Raw genomic sequence first — 25,955 nt, 5'->3', positions numbered from 1 at the left:
AATAATTTGTAAATAAAGAGCTTGTTGAGTTGTTTAAGCTGCGCTATATCGATTGCGCTTAGCTTCTGAAAGATTTTTGGCAATAAATGAGTAGCAGCATGAAAAACTCCTATACTATTTTACCAAATAGACATACATGTTAATTGCTTTACTGGCTTTCTACATATTGTTTGAAAAGCAGGGTTGAAAAAAAAACATGATTTTTTTAAAAAAATCAAAAAGAACGTTTTTTATGTTTAAAACGTGTTTTTTTTGTTTAAAACGTTTTTAACGTTTAAAACAAAGTACTTTGTTTTTTAAAAAAAACATGTTTAAAATGTTTATTTTGTTTAAAACAATAATCTAAATAGGCATATATAGTACATTTTTACACTCTTAGGTATTGTTTGTCATCTATATTCAACCGCTAGATCAAATTTCGGGAACTTCCCTAATCTCGATCCGCCCAAATGTTCAATTCCGGAGAAAGAAATCGGGATTTTCCCGATCTCCGTTCACAGAATATGTAGTTTAGTTTCTTTGTGTTACGTTCTATCAAGGCTTTAAACCTCAATGGCTCAGTTTTAAACCTCAAATTAAGCTGGAAGATGGTTTTGGTACCAATTTATTCCTGAAAGATGCCACTTTGCTGATGTGCATTTTATGTATGTGGGAGGAGGGTAAATATAGTTTTTTTTTTTGTTTTGTTTTTCAACAGTTGTTGGGGGGCCATTCCCCCTCTTGGGGGATAGATTTATAAAAATTGTTACGTGAAGTAATGAAGTAGGCCACTACATGGTAATATCGTGTATTTGTACTTCTTGCTTATATGGGGTAGCAGGAAGGGGGCAAAGTTAGCCAATGTTTGGAGTTTTATTGACGTAAATTACATTTATTTTTACAACAAACATTAATAGCTCAGTCCTTAATTAAGCTAGAACGATGATTTGGTACCAAAGTATTTTTCAGGGATGAAGCTTTCCGTCAGTTGCATTTTATGTATATAGGGGGTACGTATGTACGGCCGAGAGAGGGAGGATGAAGTTTTTTAAAAATTTTTCATCAGGTTTTGGAGGGTATTTCTCCCCCCTTTGTGGTACATCCCTAAAAATTGGTATGTGAAGCAATGAAGTAGTCCCCTACACAGGGTTTGCCCAAGTGGGCCCAGCCCGAAAAAACCCACCTGGGTTTTTGACTTTTTTGTTAGTGTATTATTGGTACAACTAAGGTGATCACATTGAAAGTTATTTTTATCAGATTTTAAACTTCCTTTGGGCGAATTATGTTCTTTCATGTTAAGATAGACAACAATATTCAATATAAGATCTTTATAAAGCTCTAAATGCACTGAATAAATAAATAAATAAATAAATAAATATGTAAAACCCTCACCTTAGCTTGAGATAATTGTAGAACAGATTAATGTATGGATTATGCTTTTAGCCTATTTGAAGTAAAGTAAGAGATTGTATATTTTAGAAAATACTTTCCATGAATAGTGTGATTCCTGACTCGGCACCGCCGAGGGACGTTATCCCTCATACGTTGACGGGTTTAAGGTCATAGGTGCCAGTACTAACAGTAAATATGTAAATACATTAGTAAAACTATTAGTATTATTTCTTACCTTTGATGGTAACAAAAGTATTCAGTAAAATTTGGTTTTCCAACAACAACAGTTAAGTTCAGTCATTTGTTGCTAGCCTTCAAATAAGCATTCTGTAGAATCAACACTAGCAATAACGTAAAAATTCTTGTCAAAATTAAGAAGCTTAATGCTCGGAGCTCCCAAGACTACGTAACGCTTACTATTTCAAGTGCTGCATTCAAACTTCAGTATTAATGGAAGTTTCGATGTACAGTAAAGCAACCTGCATTTTCAGGGAAAACCCGTCGTGAAAGAAGTGTTCGGGAAATTCCCGCAATCGAACCCACAAAGCATCGAAAGTGAATACTTCAACAATAAAACTATTTATTTTACGCTGAAGGATATTTCATTTCATTTTAGACATTTTGAAACATTTACTTTATAAAATATGTATTATAAGCCTATCTTTGTTAATTGTTTTAAATTAATTTTCGGAAAAGAACGGTCTTGCAATAAGTGCTCGGGTAATTCCCGTAATTGAATACACAAAGCATCGAAAGTAAACTTCAACAATAAGACCATCTATTTTACGTTGAAAAATATTTAAGACATTTTGATGAATTATGTCTTTGTTTTGAATTAATATAGCTATTTGGTATTCATATTTGGCGAACGTCACTGAGGGTCCTAGGATGACTCGATCTACATTTGTTCGTTTGTCTGCCGTTACCACACAGTTTTCAACTTTCGGTCTTTTAAATTTTCAGGATACAAACCAGAGACACTCTAAATTTTTTGTTTAGATTTTGGCAGCATATCAACGTAAAATTACAAAATGGCGCGCTTTTTTAACAAAAATAGCTGATATCCACTGGCGAAAATCCCGGGGGGATGAGGGGGACATCTCTCTTACAATCTTGGAACTGTCCCCTCAATAATCCAATTGGAAATGTGTCTTTTAGGAAGAAATGTGATGATTTGTATCAAACTGTCACAAAGGAAAGTGAGATGAAATTGATACCTCCCAGAATAAGCCTCAAATCTGACCGCTTCCCAATGTTGAAGACAACTCTGCTCCCTTACCCATGTTGTCCCGGAGTCCCACATATGGGACATAAAATACGTATGACGATGTTATTATTACTTTACAACTTTAAAATCAGGCTGGCAACATTGAAAACTGTTTACAAGGGATGATCCAAATATGATCATTCCCTGTAAACAGTTTTCAATGTTGCCAGCCTGATTTTAAAGTTGTAAAGTAATAATAATGTCGTCATATTTTATGTCCCCTGTGGAGGACGCCGGGACCGACATGGATAATCCTCCCCAGCATTGTTTCTCGCCTTCATATTGTGTACATCGCATATATATACCGTCTTACTCGTCCCCCCAATGTTGAAGACAAATTTGCGCCGCTGCTGATATCCACGATACAAACCGCAATTTTAGGTCTTTCAAGTTGAAATTTTCAAAGTAGAAGCACGAGAGACTAAATTAACTGTATATATTTTGGCGGCATAAAATTTCAAAATGGCGGCCATTTTTCAAAATAGCGGGTATCCATGCTACAAGGTGCAATTTTCGGACTTTTTAAATTGATATTTTGAGGGTAGAAGCACAAGACCTTCTAAATTCGCTGTATAGATTTTTTCGGCGATCCAATATAAAATTTCAAAATGGCGGCATTTTTTTCAAAACAGCAGTGAATAGGAAGTTGATGCAAGTTGTGACAATGACACTCATAAAATGTAAATCATATTTTAACATTTTTACCTCAAAGATATTTAAATATTTCGAAAACACCCAATTAAACCCGAAAAAACCCAATAAAACCCGAAAATACCCGAAAAAACCCACATGGGCCCATGTGGGTTGGGTTTTTTCAAAAATACCCGGGTTTTTTCAAACCCTGCCCCTACATGATAGTAACCTGTATGTGTACTTGTTGTTTATAGAGGAAGAGGGGGTCAAATTTGGTTAATTTACATTTATTTTCGGGACGGTCCCATATAACACAAGATATATATTTCACTGAAGTGGTCTAGAAGCATAATTCTTGTTCGTATACATGATGTGTGCAGCAAAATGATTTGCATATGGACGTGATACTATAATGGGGGAGAGAAGAGAATGTCTAATTCAATGAATGTTTTTCTGCGTATATTTTTTTAAAAATATTTCCTACATAAAACGAATTCATTACGCAATGACAGCAATGGCTACCATTTCTTATATTATTGTCACAAGTATGTGGCCTAAACATTAGCATCATTTTGTCAGCGTAGGGAGACTTCAAGGGTTGCCAGGGCCCCGCAAAGTCAATATTTTTATAAGTTTAATGATTTTTTATGTCTGTTCTTTTTCTACGAATACGGCGGGAATTTCACGAATGTTACCTCGTTAGAATTTGTGGTCTATAAGCTTTCCAATGGTGTAACTCATGACTGTGATAATTAGGGGGGTCACCAGAGCCCCGAACATGAGAGTCTACAGCAGCCCATACACGTAAACACATGCCTGAAGAAACAGCCCGACTTGTATGAAAAATGATAAAACCACAGGCAAGTTGATCGTGTATGGCCTCGTTCATTCATGTTGAAAGTTTTCAAAATCTTCTGAAAACATGTTTGATGTTTTTGCCGTTCTGCATGCATGTTTACCGTGTATGGGCTCGTTCATGAAAGGTGGCTGTTTTATATTTAGGTCCGCCAATCACGACAGCGGAAGAAATCACGTGAGTCTCTCCTCCGTCGCATGCCAAGGTCGTGCAGTTGCAGAAAGAAAAAGCACGCGTTTCCTCGTCCTCCACATTTCTCAAACTACTTTCAGTATGTTGGACAGCACGTTGGTACGTGTGTGGTCAAAAAATTCTATCAAGATGCGTGATGAAAGAAACCTTTCATACATGTTGGTAATGCAAGTGCGTGCGTCTATGGCGCGCTTACCGTTTTGTTAAAATCCCTGGCGGGTGTCTAGAGTTAATTGTGTTGTTATGCCGTAGACACTAATCATTATTAGCTACCCATGTTGCAGATAGATATGTATCTTGAAAACTGTTTAGTTAAAATGTCATTTGCTCCTTGTAGGCTAGTCACTGCTCTTTTGTATGAGTTGTATTGTATTTGTCAGAGTATTTCTTCTAACTTATGATGTGAGAACTGTTCATTATTATGGAAATGATAGTGATCAAAAAATACCCAAGTTTTGAATTTGTGAATTTTGGATCTTAGAATAGTGTATAGTGTGTTTAACCTCCATTATTATTAGAAATTAAGAAATGTTCAAATACTTCACTTGAATTTCTGTTGGTTTAGTTATACGCACATTGCTGTGCAGAATTTCGTTCAGTAATTGCTGTTATAATAAGAATATAACTCTGCTTGTAATTTACTCCATGCACAAATCCTGCGGAGGATGGGTTGTTTGTTAGAAAATTAAATTAGCTTCTTCAATCTGATATTTTAGTTGTTTTAAACATGTCCAACCAGCATCGAAAAAAAAAACACGTTTAAAACAATTTGTTCAAAACGTTTAAAACAAACTGAATAAAACAACAGCCCTCGTTTTAAACATGTTTTAAACACTTGTTTTAAACATTTTGTTTTAAACATATCAACCCTGTTGAAAAGTGATTGTACTCTTTACTTGGTCTCTGTCAAAGCAGTTGTATGAATTGTATATACAAAACTGGTATACATTCGATTTTTTTAAAAATTATAATGTGATATTTCGCAGGCCGCCTTTATAAGAGTGCACTGTAACCTCCACAGATTCTTTACCAACAGCTATTATAAGAATTTACTACACAGAATTAACATACAGAGGAACAACTAAAACCACTTACAGTATCTATAATGTGATGTTTCGCAGGGCGCACTGTACCAGTAACGGGTTCTTTATCAACATTAACTATGTATTCATTTTACAGATCTGTGCCATACAGAAGAATAAATAAAACCATTTATCTCTGATGTGGTTTATCAAGGGTACCTTATGTAATGAACGCACTGTACTTAATCACAGGTTCTTTACCAATGACGAGTGTAAGAATTTATTATTTTTAAAAAAGTACCTTTATTTACAATGTGATGTTTCGGAGGCGCACCAGGACATGTCCCGGTGGGCCAGCACGGGCCTGGTAGTGACGAGCGCAAGAGTCTTGGTGTTGCATTTTTTGTAAGAGTCTCGCATGCAAGACCAAGATCAAGACCAAGACCAAGACCAGGAATCCCGATGCAAGACCAAGACCAAGACCAAGGAGTGCAAGACCAAGACCAAGACCATACCTGCATGGCCAAGATTCTTGCGCAAGAGTCTTGCACAAGTACCGGTACTACTTGAATTCTTTTATAGAATGTAAAAAGGGGAAAAATCATTACATCTTTCACTTGAAGTTCTTGACTTCAATAAAAATGCCGCTGGAGTGAATGTGTTTCCAGTAGTTTATGAAATCCGTGTGAGTCGATCTGTTCTTGTAGCATATAGCTACAGTATGTCGTTTTGTGAATCTGTTGTTCGCGTTTCCTGTAGCTAGTACTCGTTTTCAAGCCACATAGGTGTCATTCTAATGAAAGCTTGTTGCACACAAAGAAATGTGTCATTGGTGCTGGATTACGATGCATTCCTGCGTCTTTAAACAATGAAGATTACTTAACGGGAAATCAGACACTATTCTGATTCTACAGGTGTGTGTTATCTGGAGTAAACTTAAACCTTTGACCTTCGAGCTGGTAAAGTTTGTCGGCTATTCCTGGTATAAATATATAACAAAAGAGGGATTTGTTTTTCATCTTTCAGTTGTTTTGCCTCAGGCAGTCTGCTGACGAAACGCCACAAACGTCCAGTAAGAAGAAATTTGCAAAATAAAAAACGCAAGTGGTGAGAGCAAAAAGTAAATCTCATGTGCACTTCGAAGTAGTAACGGAAAGTGGGGAGCATCCGTATGGGCTATGCAAATAAATAAATAAATAAATAAATAAATCGAAGAATGAAGTGGCAATAAAAGTGAAAAACAAACACTTCAGAACTGAAAAAAAAAACATCTTTTATTAGTGCATAAGAACGAAGCGCAGGAACTATTTCCATTAAAGCAGCGGCAAACTCAAAATATTGCAAATTTCTTTAAACCTGGTTTAATTATAATCAATATTATTTTATTTTTTCTCTCCCTTTTTGGCCAATATTGCTAAACATATCATCATCATCATCATAGCTATTCTGTCATTTTTGGCAGGTCACTTGCTGCAACTAAGAAGCTTCGATGTACGGTGATTTTCAGCTAGTCTCTTCGTCTTACATAGCAGTTTTCTGTTTTAATACCTTCCTTCAACTACAATCTTCTTCGCCTCTCCCTCTCTTTCCTTCCACCATACCCTCTAGCACGTCTTTCATAATACAGTTCCTCCTCAGCCAATGTCCCAACCAGTTTCTCTTCCTCCTCTTATCTAAAATTCTTGTTTTCTCAACTACTGCTACTATTTCTAGCATCTCGTTTGTTTTTCGTTCAACCCAGCTAATTCTCTCCTTTTTTCTCCACGCTAACGTTTCGAAAGCCTGCAATTTTTTAATCGTTTTTGTGTAATATCCATATTTCTGCCCCATGGAGTACATATTTAGAATGTGTAAAACGAAAGCTCAATATTTAATTGGAAGTTTGTTCAATACAAAAATTAGCTAATCGTGGTTGAAAAGAAAAGATCTGACTCCTTTAGAGTGTAAAAATAATTTTGCAATTCATGGTATTTCAGTAATGTGTGTCATCTTGATTTTCTTTTATGCATCTCAGGAATAGCCTCCTCAGTTTGGGAACCAGTGGAGTTTTGGATCTGTTAAAAAAATAGAAAAAAAATTATAAAACGTTGTGATTTATCTTATAAGTAGTGAAGCGTGGGCACTTACTGAAAAAAAAAAAAAAAAAAGTGTCATCGCCTATGTTATATACTATCATCATACTTTCACGAAGATAACTGTATATTACGTTTAGAAACATACATTGTATTTCCGATACTATTGGCGCACTGTAGAAATTATTATTACTTATATCCAGATACATTTACTCTAAATTCAAAACGATAAACAAAAAGTAAATCTTTTTGAGACTTAAGCTTGTTCTCCAAAAGGTCGGCAGAAAAATCCAGTAAACAAGAAACATACTTTATGCGTTTAAACTGCCACTTCTTGTGCTAGACTAAGTTGTTACGGAATTTTAACCTGAAAATTGCTGAAAATATGACTTCACTCTATACACACTGAACTGGATAAAAAGCTTGATTGTAAATTAGTTCGTCAGAAGACGGCAGACAGGAAAAAATAAACAGTTTAAATGCAGTTATGCAGCAACTGAGAACAGTACCTCCATTGTTGATTAATCCTACAATCATGGGCGGCGATTAGGGAGGCAAAGGGGGCAGTTGCCCCTCACTTTTTTGAACTGATCCATTAATATATATAGTTTCATTTGGAAATGTAAAATTTTTGTATGTATTAAGTACTGGTTCATAGAAAAAAAATAATGCCATATAATATTTGTGGTTGCATGAGTACGTCTTGGTTGTCTTTCCGTGGAATTAAGAGAGCTACAGGAATTGCATTTTAATTGCCACAGAAAATGGTAAAAAATTAACCTATTGGGAGCGCAACAATTCTAGAGTACTTTCATTTTTTTTACAAGGGCTCGATATGTTAGTCAGCAGTTTTGAAACTAATTGAGAGAACTTTTCGCAAAGAAAAAAGTCTTTCACAAGTTATTCTTTAATTGCACAAATATCGACAGTTTCTAAAATGTATTTTCTTCTTTCTAATAATAATGAATATTGATTAAAAAGAGAGTAATATAAAAAAAACTTCTATCTTTTCCATTGTTTTGCAGTGTAATATACGAATGAAGTGGTGTGTTTAGGGGTGTACCAGTGTGCATAGTGAATTCGGTATAATTCTAAGTTTTAGGATTATTTTGTATAACTGGAATGTGGAGTGATTCTAAGTATTGTGTATTGATGTGTTCCAAGAAAGTGAAAACTGCACTTAATGGCAACGAACATGTTTCGGGAAGCTGCAAAAGTATATCTCTAAATCAGTGGTGCCTCCCCTTATGTTCATGACGCACCCCCCAACTGTCTAACTTACCCCCTCCCTCCCAGCCTGATCGTATAATTATGACAATTGAAATTTAAATGTTATGTATATACAAACACTTTCTCTTGTCAAATCATCTGTTCTACTATGCATAATTTTCACTGTTCTACTAACCGACTAATTCAAATATCAATCTGGTCTGATGCAACGAATTTTAACGCATATAAAATATAAATCAAAACAACGCTTTAATCAAAGAGGATTGATGACTGGCTAAACTTGGACAAGAAAGAATAATGACTGGTCAAGGATCTGCTATCTAAATACCACTTTCCATATTCCGAACTCTGGACAAAACACACGTGAACTTCAAGCTAAAGTTGGATGATTAGTTACTTAATTAACAGGGCTTTCGACATCGAAATTAAACTATCAGCTCATTTAAAAAAAAAAAAAAAATCGTAAATATCCCCTAATGTAATAAAGTTCAGAAAAAGTGCAGATTGAAGTGGCGTAGACAAGATGATTTTCAGGTAAGGAATGCAATCGAAAACCTTAAAACCGTTTCAACCATTAACCAAAATGGTCAGTATCGTGGTATAAAGGACAGAAGAAAAAATTTATGCATTGTGTTATCCGTAGGTGTTCTTCCATGAAAATTAAATATTCTTTTCGATTAATTTTTACACCCCCCTTCAAACATATTTATGTAGATTTTAACCCCCCAAATATTTCAATGACACAGTTTGCGTCATAGACCCCCCTTGTGGGCACCCCTGCTCTAAATGTCGTAGCATCGTCATCTGAGATTCAATACCGCGTAACATTTCACCAATTTTACAGGATAAACAAAAAAACTATCTAAAAACTAACTTTAACCTCTTTATGAGCGGTATTACTTTGAGGGGATAACAGAGCCGTTTGTCGTTATATAGGTGTACTACTTAATTAGATTGTGCGCCATCCTATACTGATTCTAATGGTATCAAAAACTCAAATTCGCCAAAGTTGGAGATATGTGGTGTTGAATCTCAGACGACGATAGCGTGTGTGGAATTAAAAATATAAGTTGTTCATTAATCCCCAGTTTCAATTTAACTTTTGCAAAACAAGCCTTTATATTTATTTGTTTTGCAAATTTGTTATTAAATAATCTGATCACATAATTTTCCAAAGAGAATGTTAAGATGTTGATGAGCAAGGAAGCAAATCTCTTTTTACACGTTCGTTGTTTAGGAGTACAAAGGATTAGTACCTACTTGCTCTTGTCAATTTACTTAATAAAATATGAAAGACGATATACGTTTACACTAAAATAATAAATCGCTGAGCAAAGCAACGTTTATTTATAAAAAATAATAAATGTATGACAGTATCGCCAACTAACAGAACATATTGGCTTCATCAGACGATATACGATATTATAACTGAAAAAGATAGTATCCTATTAGTTATACAACTTTTCGTCAAAGTGTTAGAAACCAGGGAAACTAACATTGATACACAAATATTCATGTCTTGCCTCCCCCCCCCCCAGTTTTAACGTCCAATCACCGCCACTGCCTACAATGCATAGTGGGAAAGATAGTAGTAAATAATCTGTTTTTTCCTATATATAACGGTTTCTAATGCATCTTAAACCAGATTGGGAACGTTCGAAGATAGTTGTAATACCACAGTTTCCGCATAGATAGCACTACTAAGCGTACCGGTACTTCCGTTACTAATTTTGTTTCCTTTCGCAAAGTATTTTTTCACAACATAAATAATCATGCATTGTAGTGTTAAAATTCCAACAATGAAGCAGTTCTGCGTTGCCAATTGACGTATAGAATAACTAATAGTTAAAACATGTCATCGAAAATATATATATATATATATATATATATATATATATATATATATATATATATATATATATATATATATATATATATATATATATATATATATATATATATAATCCATTGGAAGTAATACTCAAGAAATTATTGCCATAACATATGTCCCCCTTTGAATATTTTTTAAATCCTTCCCTTCCCCCTCTGTAAGCTAAACGACCCATAGGCCGTAAAAGTTGAGGTGATTTTCAAACCACTTGTTGTTTGTTTAGTAAAATTAATTAGCTACTCAAATCTTCCGTTTTTAGGTAAGACATACTAGTTCTTTCAGGTTGATATTTCAATCTGAAGAACGAAAACCGGGACAAACAAACGTCCCGAAAGCCTTTTTCGGGACAGTTAATTCTATCATTGAAAACTGGTACTGTCCCGGGAAACCGGGAGGTTTGGCAACCCTACGAGTTGTTTCTTTCAATGATGTAATATTCTATTTATAAACTTTTTCTTTTCGCTCCTTACATGATCAATGTTGGGCAGAATGAACTTCACATAATGTATATGACACTAGTTGCCTAGCAAGCTGAATCAAAAAAATGTGCATGGATTGAGTTTTAAACCATTTGTGTGAGTTAAATATGAGGGCTGTTCATAATACTAAAAAAAAGTATCCTTGGGGAAGGAGTCCTGCGACACACTTGATTTGTTACAACTTCCTTTATCTGATTGAATTATTTTGAAAAGGTAAATCTCTGAGTGAATCAATTATCCCTTCATTGTATAATGAAGAGCATTTCTACTAACCAATCAGATATCATCATAGATGTACCAGTGTTGTAGCTAGCAAGTCGTTATAAGGGGAGGTATCACTTTTTCAGGGAGCAGGTTTTTGCATTTTAAAAGAAAGCCGTCCTCCCCTCTGCTCTAGTGGCTAGTTCACGAAGTCCTGGGTTCGATTTCCGGTGTGGACGCCTTGGAAAATTTGAATGATTACGGTGGTTTGGACTAAACCAAACTTTGGATTTAAACTGTAGATTCACTGCATGTCATTGCATTAATTGTGGTCGCAAGAATTCAAGTTTGAAACAAATAAATGTTAATAATATGTAAAGTTCTCAATTTTTTTCTCTTTTATTTTTATCCATTGTTTACAAACGAATTTAGAAAATATAGGCTACATGGAGAATATTTGTCATTTTGTTGCTAATTATAGTTAGTAGAAATTAAAAGTTACTAATAATAGTGATACAAAAGCATAATTGCCTGTTTCTATGATGTTTATTAACACATTTTGAAAAATTGTGAAACTGGGGCATCTTTCCTCAACATTGTGCCGAAGGTTTTTGAAGGTGTTGTAAATTGTGCATTTTAAGTTCTTAAATTTACTGAAATAAAATTGTCTTTAGAGATATTACAAACAAGACAGCAGTCTTCTAATTGATCATAAAATCAACAACCTCATCTCAATTGCAGGAGTGGAAAATGGGTAATAATGAAAAAGTGGGCCATCTTTACCCAAGTTACTCTATGCGTTTCTCTAAACTTAATTTTGATTTCGTTGAAGTGAAATTGATGATAACGTAAAAATATGTTTTGTACCAAAAACGAAATTATTGTTAAAGTACTAAAATCTAAATAACATCACTGTTAGTTATATAAGATTTATTCAATTAAGCTTTTCGTAGCATAGATAGGACTATGATTCGAACTGATCACACACACACACACACACACATATATATATATATATATATATATATATATATATATATATATATATATATATATATATATATATATATATATATGTGTGTGTGTGTGTGTGTGTGTGTATGTATGTATATGTATAGAGTGGCGGATCCAGAATATGATCAAGGGAGGTGCTAAACCATAGTTTACCACTTTATCCAGTGTAAAATAAGATTGAAGCCCATTTTATCCAGTGCATACCTGAGCGTCAAGGGGGTGGGGTTATAGCCCTTGGATCTATCTATCTATCTATTTATCTATCTATCTATCTATCTATCTATCTATCTATCTATCTATCTATATATATATATATATATATATATATATATATATATATATATATATATATATATACTAAAGAAAGGGTGAAAACTACGGAATTTCATGAATAATTTTTTACTGAACTTTTACTCAAAATTGGAGTTGAGTTGACTTGGAGTTTTACGTCCCGCTCAGCAGCGAGGCTATATGAGACGTGGACCTACTGATTAACGTGGAATCCGAACCACATGAGCTCCCGCCGGGAATCGAAGCCGGGTATCCCACGCCAAAGGCGCGTACGCTAACCGCCTAGCCACGAAGGAGCTCTACTCAAAATTGGAGTCATTTCTCATCTCCCATTTAGCGATATTTTGCGTCCACTCTTTCTTTTTTGGTAACACTGAAGAGAACAATGTGGAAATGCAGGAAATACAAAAATATCACCGGCAATGTTTGGGAGTGCACAAATGCTTCCTTTCGGAGTTATATAGGCTGCAAAAACATGAAAAAATGAAATTTAAAGGTCCATAGTTCCAAAACTATGCGACCTACCGCAGTAGATCAAGACTTCACTTAGAAACAAATATGTGCGCTATCCAAAAATACATGTTTCAGAATCCTAAGGTACTCACGAAGCAACTTTTATTGAGGGATTTTGGCTACGGACATATAATTTGAAGTACTCACCAACTACCTCCATAAAAATTGTTGTGGAAGTACTAGAGGATTTTGAAACTTGGATATTTGGATAGGGCACGTACTAGTTTCTAAGTGAAATCTTGATTTAACTACAGTAGGTCCCATAGTTTTGGAGCTATGGGCCTTTAAACTTCATTTTTTCATGTTTTCGGCAGCCTGTAACTCCGAAAGGAAGCATTTGTACACCCAAGGTGGTGTATACTTTTTCTTATCTTGGTGTCAAAAATCACTTCCCAAACGTTGTAGGTGTTGTTTTGAAACACCCTGTATATGGCTTCATTGTCTAAACAGAGAAGGTCGGCTATTTTTATAATATTAAAATTTCCGTTTCTTTGGAATCGCTATTTAAACCTTTCATTAGAAATAAGGGAAGAAGTGTTTCATCGTGCTTGACAATTTCGCTTTAAAGGGAAATTCCTGTAGACTCTAATATTCATTGAACTTTATTCTTCACCACTGGCGCAAATCCCGAGGGGGATGAGGGGGACATGTCCCCTCCAATCTTGGAACTGAAGGGGATTGTTTCCCCTAATAATCCGATTTGAAATGTTTTTTTTTTTTTTTTTTGGTGAGAAATGTGATGATTTGTGTCCGATTGCCACAAAAGAAAGTGAGATGAAATTGATGTCCCCCACAATAAGCCTTAAATTTTCTCGCCTCCCAATATTGAAGACAACTCTGCTCCCCTGATCCTCCACAGCACTACTTTTAAACTTCATAAATATTTTGAACATCGCTAAGAAAAAAAAAAAAACTCTTACCCGTCCCCCCCAATATTGAAGACAGATTTGCGCCGCTGTTCTTCACGTGTGCAGAACGTAGACTTTTGCTCGTAATAGTACAACGTACTGTGCGCTATTCTGCGATAGTAATGTTTCATAGTAGCGTTTTAATAGTTCTTCTTATGAGTGAAGTGGATAACTTGAGTTTGTGTTTGAATGATGAACAGTTAATGCAAAATAAGTTCTTTTTTACTTGTTTATTTGAAGCAGTAATACTCAGTGGCGCTATTCTAATTTTTAATAACCGGTTCTCTCTCTCTCTCTCTCTCTCTATACATATATATATATATATATATATATATATATATATATATATATATATATATATATATATATATATATATAGGGGTGGACTGACCAGGGCCGCTAGACCGTCATCGCGGCCTAGGCCCTCTCAAGAAAAAATAATGAAAACAATAAAAAACGAAAGAGAAAGAGAAAAGCTAAAATAGAAAAAAGCTAAATAATTCGGTAGATCACTGGTTATTATGCTGCCAACACACACCCCTCTTCCAATCCTTCCATCAGTAAGTTAACTTTTTCAATAGGGCCCTTTTGTTACTGGATTTTTGGCTAGGCCCATCTTTCACTATGGCCTTTTATTATTGGAAACTGTGATTTAGTTTGTGCCTGGAGCCTTGGGCCCTTCTTTCAGTACATTGAGCAGTTGGGGAACTTTTTCATTATGTTCAGCAGTCTTTCATTATATTGGACAGTTTTGGCGCAATTCTTTCATTATATTGAGCAGTTGGGACCCTGAGCCCTTTTTTCATTATGTTGGGCAGTTGGGGCCCAGGACCCTTTTTCATTATGTCCAGCAGTCTTTCATGATGTTGAGCAGTTCGGGTCCTTTCATAGTTGAAGACTAGGATCATCGTTGAAGACTATAGCTCGGCCCATATTTAACCACAGGCTGACTGGTCCTTTCGTGATGTTATCATATCTTGTAGGTCTACATTGTATGGAAAATGGAAAATGGAAAAACGCGCATTCTTTAAAATGTATATACTTTTGCGTAGTCCAAATATCAAGTTCATTTAGAGCAGAAAACTGGCTACAAAAATACAAAACTTTTGTGAGGAGATGAACCAACAGCTTGCTCAATCTGGTGTAGAGACAGAAATGGAGGAAGACTTTCTGCCTAGAAGAATCTCAAAGAAGAAGGAAATACCAGGAGAGCTTGTCGCAGATGAACTGGGAAAGAACTTAAATGAAAGTGAATAGGATTTATTCAGAATAAAAAAACTCAACGAAATTCTGAATACAGCTGCTATATGTGTCAGTCATAGATTTCAGCAGCTAAAAGACTTACTGTCTGAACTTCAGATGCTGGATCCCAAGCAGTTTTCGGAAATCAAGAAGAATGGTGTGCCTCAGGGGCGGATCCAGGACCGACTTCTAGGGGGGGCGGTGGGTTGTCATACTGATACTTTTAAGGACTCCAAACTTTGGGATGGGTTTTATTTATATATATAAAATAAGAAAGTTTCCTCTTCTGGGGGGCACGCGCCCCCCTGGATCCGCCCCTGGTGTGCCTGTAGGAGCTTTTTAGAATTTTTGCGAAAAAACTAAATATAAAACAGGAGGAAATATGCAAAGAGCTCCAGCAGTTCTTTGTTATGTATGACACTCTGTCAGAAAATGTTCTGCTTTTTGATGATCCTGAAGATAATGATGCTTCAGAATCCGTAGAAGATGATGATGATTATGCATCTGAGCCTGCTTTGCGAGATGGAACATGTATGGACGGGATTCACGGCAAGCGTGATAATGATGCTGCAAACACCTTGTGTAAAAATTGTCTGCCATGTGCAGGGAAAATTTTGTACCGATTTCTATGTCAGTCTAGTTGTTTTAATAATTTATACAATGTATTACAAATATGCGTTGTCTTTATCATGTACATAAGTGACATATCAAAGGTGCTTCTCAAAGTTAAAGTTGGTGAAAACAAATCTCAAAGCTATATGAGAGAAAGAGAGAGGTATAGGTAGAGAGATAGATATAGATATAATTCTCTTAGGAAACAAACCAGACAAAGTAGAAAAAGCCATTTTCTTAATGGATACCACAAGTGAGTAGTGGCGACCTACGCAGTATCCTTATCCAAGATAGTGTGACGAAATTATGTAGCATTGTGAATATCTTGGAAACGAGTTGTCCAAGATATAATGTTGTCAAAAAGTATTCATTCAGCAATGGATCGACAATTATTGATAATGATGTTTTCAATATAAACAATGGTGTTTCAAATACAGTAAATGACTCTCACCATTTCACTCATATGATCCCAGTTCTCATTCTTAATATCTGAGCATCATTCTTGATATCTCATGCGTGTGTGTGTGTGTGTGTTTATATCTGGGAATAAGAAATGGTTCTACGAACTCAAAATATTTTCACAACCGGTGCTTGCGGACCGGCTGCATAACACCACTGATAATACTCCATGTGAAACAGAGGCATTGTTATATTTTTCCTTGTGTTGAACAGTGAACTGAAAAATAATAGGCCTACTTATATTGTGTGAATAAGCACTTTCCCAGCAGTGTTGCCACAGTCCTAACTCTGAAGTGGGCTGAAAAATAGTACCAAATTGAAACAAAAGGGCTGAATTTTATACCAGGGTAATACACGGCTCTATAACATGAAACTGAAAGAGGTAATGTTCTAGAACAACACCCCCCTGCCTCAATCAACGTGTCGATATAGATCTATAAAATGCAGAAATGTTCGGGTATCTTTATATTCGTCAATATGGCGTCACTAGTAAACAACTTAGCCCGCCAAGCCAGCATATATGTTAATGTATTTTTCGTGCTATTATTTTTTGGTGTAGAATCTTTGCAATGACAAATTATAGACTTACTTGAGCACACGCTGGTCTTCTTCAGAATGCTTGATTCAACGTGTTTTTGTGTGTGTGTGTGTGTTTAATGATTTGAAAATAATATTTCCACCACACTGTTTCCTTCTGGTCTCCTTCATGCGCGGTGCGGATGCGCCCATCTAGCGTCATTTCTATCCCAGTATAGTTCGATTACGAATTTCCCACACAAAGTTCCTAGTGTTAAGCGGTGTAACGCCACAGAATGCAAGTTCAACAGCATTTTTTAAGAGTCCAACACACAGTATAAGTAACGTGAGATGTAGTAAAATCTTACTGACACTTTAGAAAATGTAACAAGTATTTGTTAAGTGGTGCTAAGTTGGGTAGAATTATACCAAATTTTTCACAAAAGGGGCTGAAAATGGGTACCAACGGGCCGATGAATGATAAAAAGGGCTGAATTTGGTACAATTGTACCAAGTGTGGCAACAGTGTTTCCGAGAAGTATTTCAGCCTTCCCATTTCAAAACTTCACGTTACGCCGAAACGACTACAATTGGAAAAATCCCACCATTTTGCATTGTAAACCTCCAACAACTTTCCTTTCCTTCATTTTTTCATATCTTTACTCAGTGTTCGAAGTGGGAAAAAAAGCAGATGCGGTAATGATTTTGACTCAACATACCGGCTATTTAAATATTGTCTTGGTCGCTGAAAAGCCAGAGGCGGTATGGCATACCACTTCATACTGTCTCACTTCGACCACTGTCTTTACTCATACCGAAGTTGGTTTATGGCCCCGAACTTTTGATACACCCGATTTATCGAATGTCCCGTTTAAATAAGTTTTTCATACCTACGTGAACAGAAACTGTGATTATATTCTTTCTACCATAAGCAACCTTCAGCAAAAGAAATAAAACCTGTATTTATATACTTTGATAGTCTACAATTGGTTTTAACTGTTTTTATTTCAAAAATGCGTTCCATTGTTGCTCGACAATAGATATATCGGATATCGTTGTTCTTTTATCTACAGTTCTATAGAAACCAACATTCGCGATCCTGGCTTTTAGTTGTTGTGAAAGTGGCAGTGCTGGACAGTGAGTGAAGTGCTGGGTAATGAGTGAAGTAGCTTATATTTTTGTATATTTTTTTTAAAAAAAATGAATTTGACTTCAGATTAAGGTAAGAAAAGAAATTCAAGTTAATTGAAAAAAGTCAGGTTGAGCTAGCTGAGTAGTAAAGAAATTTATAGATTATATCTGTTGAACTTAGGCTTACATGGTAGTTTAGGCCTAAAAATATAGATGATGAACATCTTGTACATTAGTGCAATATCTCAAGCCCAACTTTTCTGCTAGTAAAGCTTTATTTAATCAGCTAATAATCGATTCAATAGTCTTGTAGATTTAAAACTTACAACTATAACCCAGTAGAAAATGCGTTGCGTATATTTTTAGTGGTCTTTATATGTTAATTTGTAGATTTAGGCCTAATTTGTGGCTTTTAGTGTGATGCGGTGGTTCTTTCATATTTCGTTTAAGTGGTAATTTACATTGAATAGGTAAAAACTTCATAGAATAGGTTAAATCAAGATTTCTTCAACGTTAGCATTGCAAAACGCGCGTAGGAAATCAATATGGAAGGTAAAAAATAAAAATTAGGTTATTTTATAAAAATTAAGAATAAATTTAGAAAAGCAAGACAGGTCTAGTTACTTATACAGGTAGGGACGCCGGCTACAAGATACAATAGAAGGTGAATGGAGGGTAATTTAAAAATGCTGACCATTGTAATTATAGCCATAACTGTTGAGATCTAAAGTTTTTGAGGTATAGAAAAGGCTGAATTGCTTAGTAATCTTGCATTCGTACAAAACAGTGAGCTCTCTCGTAGCGAAGCGGTTAGGATCCACGCCTTCGGCGTAGAAGACCCAAGTTCGGTTAAAAGGAAATTATCGTGGCCTCGTATTTTTCAACATTTTTGGGTTTAAAATGTAGGTTTTGATTAGCTATGTCCAATGGCACCACTTTTGATTTCTGGAACCGACCACTTCAAGGTCAAATTAGGGTCAAAAATAAAAAGTGGGACCATTTGTGCAATGCGAACCAGTGACCGATTGGAACGAAATGGGTGTCATTCGATTAGTATTTACATGTACATGAATAACTGATATTCCATTTTCCCGAAAATGTTAATTTTCCGGATCAAAATTGAATTTTCGGAAAAATAGCATATCGATTATTCATATACGTGTGAATCGAATCAAGTGACACCTATTTCGTCCCAATCGATCACTGGTTCGCATTGCCCGAATGGTCCCACTTTTTATTTTTGACTCTTAGTTTGACATTGAAGTGGTCGGTAATCAAAAGTGGTGCCATTGGACACAACTTGATCTAAATCTACATTTTAAACCTAAAAATGTTGAAAAATACGGGGCCACGGTAGCTCCCTTTTAACCGCGTTCATGTTTGAGTATTTTTTTTTTTTTAATGAAGAAACTTACGATTTGTTAAATTGTAGATAGAAAAAAAAAGATCATGTTGAATTCCAAGAATTAAATATTTTAAATTGTTAATTATGTTAGAAGAATGCAAATATCCGATTTTTCTTCCGAAAAGTCCAGAACTAGTGGTGATGCAGAAGAAGGCAATTGAGTCGGGCGCTTCCCTTGTGATTACATCCGCCCCGACTGCTCCCCGGATACGTTGTATTGTAATGTAGATTACGTAATATGAAACTACCCTTTTCGGTATACAAAAGAAATAGCTGCCCTCCAAAACTTTTCTCTGACCGCCGTTTGCCGCCCTAAGAAATTAAAACTGGCACCGTCATTGCTGGAAACCCAAACTCATAGGTGTATGTTACAAGCTTGAACTTATATATACATTAGGTGTATAAATTAGGATTATTGAAGTTGTAGATATCTGTAGTTCCTTTGCTATTGGATAGACAACTATTAAGTAGCCAATATGTTGATAGTTCAATTAGTTTTATGTTTCTTTCCATAAAGTAATTCTGTAGACCAAACAAAATGTTAGTGGTCTTAATGATTAGTTATAAAATTATTTTCTCTTGTTCATAATGTTAATTTTTTGTTCTCGGTGGACAAGGTGAAAACTGTCTCCGAAACACTGGGAAGTTTCCAGTGATTTCCAGACGGAAGGATCCTTGCAGAGAGAACGTAATGTTAAATTTAAGGAAAGGTTGCATAGTCGATGGTGTTAGTTTACTCTTCAATCGTTTTCCCCCTTTTCATAATTACGCCAAATAAATCAATATTCATGCTTGATTTTCGTAAAAATACAAAAGCAGTACTGACGGAAAATGTACGCCTCGCGATTTCTGAGTAATAAAGTGTGTGACGTGAAACAATATCACTACTATTTCTTCTTCCCCTCCTCAATTGCAGATTTGAAAGCTCAAAAGCAAAAGCAAAGGGTATACTTTATTGCTTCTCCAACTAGTCAAAAATGGAAATGAAATCCGTAAGTTTTACGTCCCACAGTTATGGCGGCTAGGCTGAAGGAGACGGTGATGATGAGAAATGAATGAAATGGTGGTATGAAGAAAGTGGGATGAAACGGAAGAATCCCGAGAAAACCCACGCATCAGGTTTTTGTACACCACAAAATTCACTTGACGCGAGCTGGGATCGAACCAAGGACCTCATGCACCAGAGGTGAACACTCTACCTCTGAGCCATCGCGGCCCCTTTCCGTGTAGTGTACATATATCAGTATTGTTGGTGTCACGTATTCCAGTTTTTATAAATGTAGGGTGATAGTAGAATTAATTAGGTAACATCAGAAGTTGCGAGTGGCGTTTCAGTTAAATAGCGGATGAAGGATAATCATTTTAAAACTTCACCAAGAAAAGTCGGAACGGTGTAGCTTTTGTAATATGTCCCAAGCGACTGTATTTGATTGTATAGCGACTATGCATACCTACACTTAATTGACTTTCTTGTGTGTTTGGTGCGTGGTGGACAGGGTGTACTTCTCCAATGAAATATTAAATGATTGATGTGCTAACAATGTACAACTTAGATTTTACAATGATCCTAGGAGCGAGTAAAAGTGTTCTATCTGTTTATTATGTATATGTATACACATTATGTGCATACGTATCCGGTGGATAAGATGGACAGTAATACAATAGGTAATCTTAGCGTTATCCAACTCATTGTATAGTGCAGTGGTTCCCAACCGGTCTGTCGCGCAATCCCATTGCGTGTGTCATGAAGTTTTAGAATTTAATGAACCAATTAGAATCAATTTCGAGATAGACTGTAGCAGACAATGCCTCCGACGGTAGCAACTTATTGCACGCTTTTCGCACCAAGTCTACTTCATTTTCAAGCCTATTAGTATTATTATACTTGCAAACGCTCGAAATAACGATTATCCACAAAGGTAGTAGCATAGATCATCCTTGGTTGTACTACTTGGAAACTACTATCCTTTGAAATACGTTTGACGACGCTACCAACATTTAATCGCTGCTACATAAAACAAAATGTAATAGACTTTTCCCTTTATAACAAACAACGTGGGCACATACTGAACTTATGCATAAGTATATAGGTGTTTTTCGAATTTGCAACTACTTCTCAAGTCTGTTCATAGGAGTCAATTCTCTAAATATGTTTCCCACAGACCTGTGATTCCGTAAGGGCTCTACTGCTTTAGTATCTGTACGTTAAATAATGGTAAATATCGCAATATTTAAAGAATCCAGGAAACCGTACGCACATTCCTCTCCGTGATAGTATTAACTTTGTTCAGAGCGCAAACTTTCCGGTCCTCAGATCGCCATTGGCGACTAGGAATTTAGAGCCGGCGATCAGTATTCAGTAGGAATGGTTTCTGCCTAAACTCGCAGGGCTGCGCAGTTTCAGTGAAGCACGAAAATAATTGTCACTGAGTGAGAGAAAACAGGAAATATGAAGTGTTCACAACGGACATGGAAAGTGAACTCTTCACATCGTTGTAGTTTGCCCCTCCTTTCCCACCCTCAATCGAAGGTTTGCCTCCTGGTACGTCAACGCGAGAGATAGTTTTCCCCACTGCTTGAAGCTAGAACAGCTGCGAGGACAGCCCAGTAACTAGAATACATCAACCAATCACGTCACGATGTCAGTGATAAATAAATAAATAAATAAATAAATAGCAAAATAAATATATAAAATATTGTTAAAAAATAGATATTTGCGTGGGATACCATTATCACTGCAATCGACAACTGGTACTTCAGTGCAGAGAGAGAGCGTTACACAAACGTGAAGTCTTAAGGTAAGATATTTTTTAACATGTATGTGAATTGCCCAGTTCAAAATTGATTATCCTGAATCTGAATGTGTGGTTTTGAAATTTTATGCCCTGATGTAATTTATTTATTTGTTAAACCAAAGGCCGTTGGGTGGGGGTGGAGGGGACCTCTCATTATGTGTATGTGAGAGATACTAGCGACCATCATTTTTGGATTCTCGATGCATCTGATTTTGAAATTTTGCGCCCTGGTTTATTCCTTTAAGTGTGAACACTAACCAACAGATTGGATGTGACTTGTAACTTAAAATTTTCGATTTCCAATTTATATAATTTATATAGATTGTTTTGATTTTATTTTCTCTAATAAGTTATTTATTTATTTATTTTTATTTTAGAGTATTTTATTCACAGGTTGATAATTACTGTTAGAATATAGTCTGTAATTTCATTTGTTTTTCTTTTTCATTCTTTTTCTTTTTTATATCTTAAATTTGATATTTTGTAATATATTTTTAGTTTAGTTTCAAATATTTTTATACTTGTTATTGTTTGATAAATTTTAATTCTCCAATACTATGTAGTCTTAAATTGTAATCTCGTTTAATACATTCCATTTTATACAGCCCAGCCGTAGTATCTTGGTTGCTGAAAAAGGTAGAAATTATACCTGAAATATCAACCAATTAATAAGACAGTATCTAGGGATTATTATTTATTTTCGATCAAGCTTGTTAGGTCATATCAAAATCATAAATTTCCTTAATTTTAGTATCTCAGAAATCAAGGCATAGTGTTCGATCTGTATGTAACGTGAATCAAAACACGTATTCACGTTTCTGAAGTTAGAAAATTGAAGAGAGAGATAAAAGTCATTTATTTGAACTATTTCAGAAACAATAAAGTTGCTTTAATAATTTTTCATCTATAGAAAAAATACACACTTGTACTCATGAATAATAAAATTTAATAATTTTAAAAGAAAGAAAAAAAAGTGAAATTTTCGTATTTTAGGTTTGCTCCTGTTAATATTTTAGAAGGAATTATTTCGAGCATTAGTGTTGACTTTCATTACAAGAAAACTTTCGATTTTGTTTTCAAATATAAAAAATAAATACCATACACTTATGAGATTTCTCCGAGTAACATTTTTCGTATTAATCATTGATGAAATCCAGTTTAGAGTCCTAATATTTTTAAATCATTCAAGTTCATTGGAAGTTAGATGACTCGTATATTGCATAACACACGTTGTGAACTATTTATATCTTTCAAGAATTCTTTGACGATAGACATTAAAATTTCCGATACCTTAACAAACGAAATAGTCAAAATTAATTCTAAGAAATACAATGTGAACATTTTACCTTCTGGCATTATTGTATAATAATTGTTCTTCATTTCCTTCGTAATTCTTGTGAACTTAAGTAATGTAGAATTTTAAATGAGATTATAGAAAATAGAACGGAATATAATAATGGTCTAAGCACATCCTAACCTATTTTCTTGTATTCCAATGTTCTAGCAACTTTGGTTTGTTTCTGATGCTAAAATGTTAATCTGAAGGATCGTAGGGGCCCTCGATACAGACAATGATTCGATTGATTTATGTTTACGAGAGATCTCCAATATTTGTGCTTTATGCTGCGCTGACAATTCTTTCGGGACCCACCTTGCACACGCTTTCCGAAACTTTAGCCTATCGATTCATCGCCAGTCGTTGACGTCGATGGCCTGCTTGATCTTTCTTCGTCACATAAAGAAGTTCTTCCCTGTTTGAAATACTCTACCCATTTGTAGATTTTGCTTCACGATAAACAGCTATCACCATTCTGTGCTTGCATTCAACGAATAATTTCCGCAGGTTCAACACCTTCCGCAAACAAAAAGCGAATCACTGCCCTCATTTATTCCTTTGTGCATATCGACAATGGAGCTGCCATGTTTAACTGTCTGCTACATTCCAACGACTAACACGGGAATAAAAGTGACATGTTGCATAGAAGTGTTGCAGACGACACTAATTCAGCGCTGGATACTAGCAGGATACCAAATCCTAGTGCGAGAAACTGCAAGTGTCCCTTTACTTTCTTTCCCGTCGTAGAATATCGTGGCACCTTCATGAGTTCCAACACGGCTGCCAGTTCTCTATTGAATAACGATATAACTGACGTCTCCCTCTATCTCTGCTAGAGCTTTTTCGTTATGTAACATGAGGTACACATGCCCGCATAAATTCCTATAAGTTATCGTTGATATCTTATTTTCTTCAGCTTTTCCATATCCTGACCGTGATGTGTTTTTAAGAAATTCTTCTTTCATTTGACCGTTTCTTTTATATCTGCTACTGCTCCTAAAGATAGCAGGAAGAATTATAAAAGGAATTGAGGGAAGTTAGATACGACACGATATTGTGATATGACGGAAAAAGATCTTCCTTTGGTACAAAGTTAAGAATATAAAAATGGGGTCAATAAAAATAGGTTGGCAATGAAATAATCTAGAAGTAATAAAATCTTTAAAATTTTTTAAAATTCTTTTAGGTATATTAAAATTTTTGTATTGTTTATTATATAACGTCACTTTTAGATATTAATTTTTTATATTGTTTTTATGTGTCATGTGATTTTTGTTTTATTCCATTGTTTTATATATTTATTTATTATGTTATATATATATATATAGTCTAAATTGTACAATACAATTTGTCTCTCTCTTCCTCTTGATTTCAGGCTAACGTCTGTGATCTAAGTTCTGTATTTTCTAGCGTGAAACAAAAGAAAATATAATAGTTTACATACAGCCTGTATATAAGCTTTGCTATTTTCTTTTGTTCTTGACTATGCATAATGTAAACATCATTTTTGTTTACATTATATAAACAATAAATTTCCGACCCCATTGAAGGGCATTATATGAATAATGTCCTCCGTTCACTTCATGCCTATGAATACTTAGAACATGGCATGAATATCCACCTTTTTAATATCTTTTTTCCAAATTGAATTAAATGTTGTTTGGTAGAAATTTTTCGAACTGTCCATTTTTCTGCGTTAAATCATTTACAGTATTTTTTTCTTTATTTCCATTTCTTGTTATTGTATTTGCATTATATTTCTATCTTATTTGTATATTCTTTAATCACTAAAACACCACGTTAAATTTAAGTTACAAAAATGCATAACTGTATTTATTATGAATATTTATTAGAAGTAGCTCACTGCTTAGGAGATATTTCTTTTCAGCGTTTCGGATAACTCACTTTACTAAAACTTTGTACTCTGTCTTCTCGGAGTAAGATTCCATTTCAATACAGATTCTTTAATAGTAAGTTAAGAAACTGCTGATTTCTTATTTGTTTATAAATTTAAATTTTGTGATTAAACATGAAGGTTTGATGGCATTACCAAGTCCCTTCCCCTCGTAGAAAACACAAAAGGAACGAGGTTCCAGGGAAGTGTTCAGATGTGCCTGGCGATTTCCCCCCTTTTTGCCCTTCAATTACCACATTGTATGTATGTACAAACATTAATAACAATTTTGTGTATTTTTGTGCTTTTTTTAAAATCATTTTGTGTATAACGTAGAACTTTTCTCTTAATGTAACAATTGTAGTGCCTATGAAGTCATATACTTTCTTGAGTTGAATCCAATGTATAACTTTCTCGCTTTTCTTTTCAGTTTTATTATTTTAGTGTTTGTGTGTTTGTATGCAAGTAAGTGTAGTAATATAACCTTGAATCTTTTTATTATTTCTCTCAAGTTGTGTATTTTTATGTGTAATACATACCTTTCTCTGTTTCTTTTCAGTTATTGTTTTATTTTTATAATTTCTTTTACATTTATATATATATTTACATTTCAATCTTTTTTCAT

General features: G+C 35.0%; 1 protein-coding gene across 1 annotated transcript in view; it reads left to right on the top strand.

Annotated features, from left to right (window-relative positions):
- Nucleotides 1-15,592: 15,592 nt before the first annotated feature.
- Nucleotides 15,593-25,955, top strand: part of LOC145665943 (uncharacterized) — a 30,265-nt gene continuing 19,902 nt past the window's right edge. The window contains exon 1 of the mRNA XM_081733048.1: nt 15,593-15,764. Coding sequence (XP_081589174.1) covers nt 15,593-15,764 — 172 coding nt within the window. The remainder of the gene's footprint in view (nt 15,765-25,955) is intronic.

The sequence above is a fragment of the Thermobia domestica genome, chromosome 12, assembly GCF_964235325.1.
Source record: "Thermobia domestica chromosome 12, izTheDome1.hap1.1, whole genome shotgun sequence".
Classification (NCBI taxonomy): domain Eukaryota; kingdom Metazoa; phylum Arthropoda; class Insecta; order Zygentoma; family Lepismatidae; genus Thermobia; species Thermobia domestica.
Note: the sequence above shows the minus strand (reverse complement) of the source record. Positions and strands in the feature narration are given on the sequence as shown.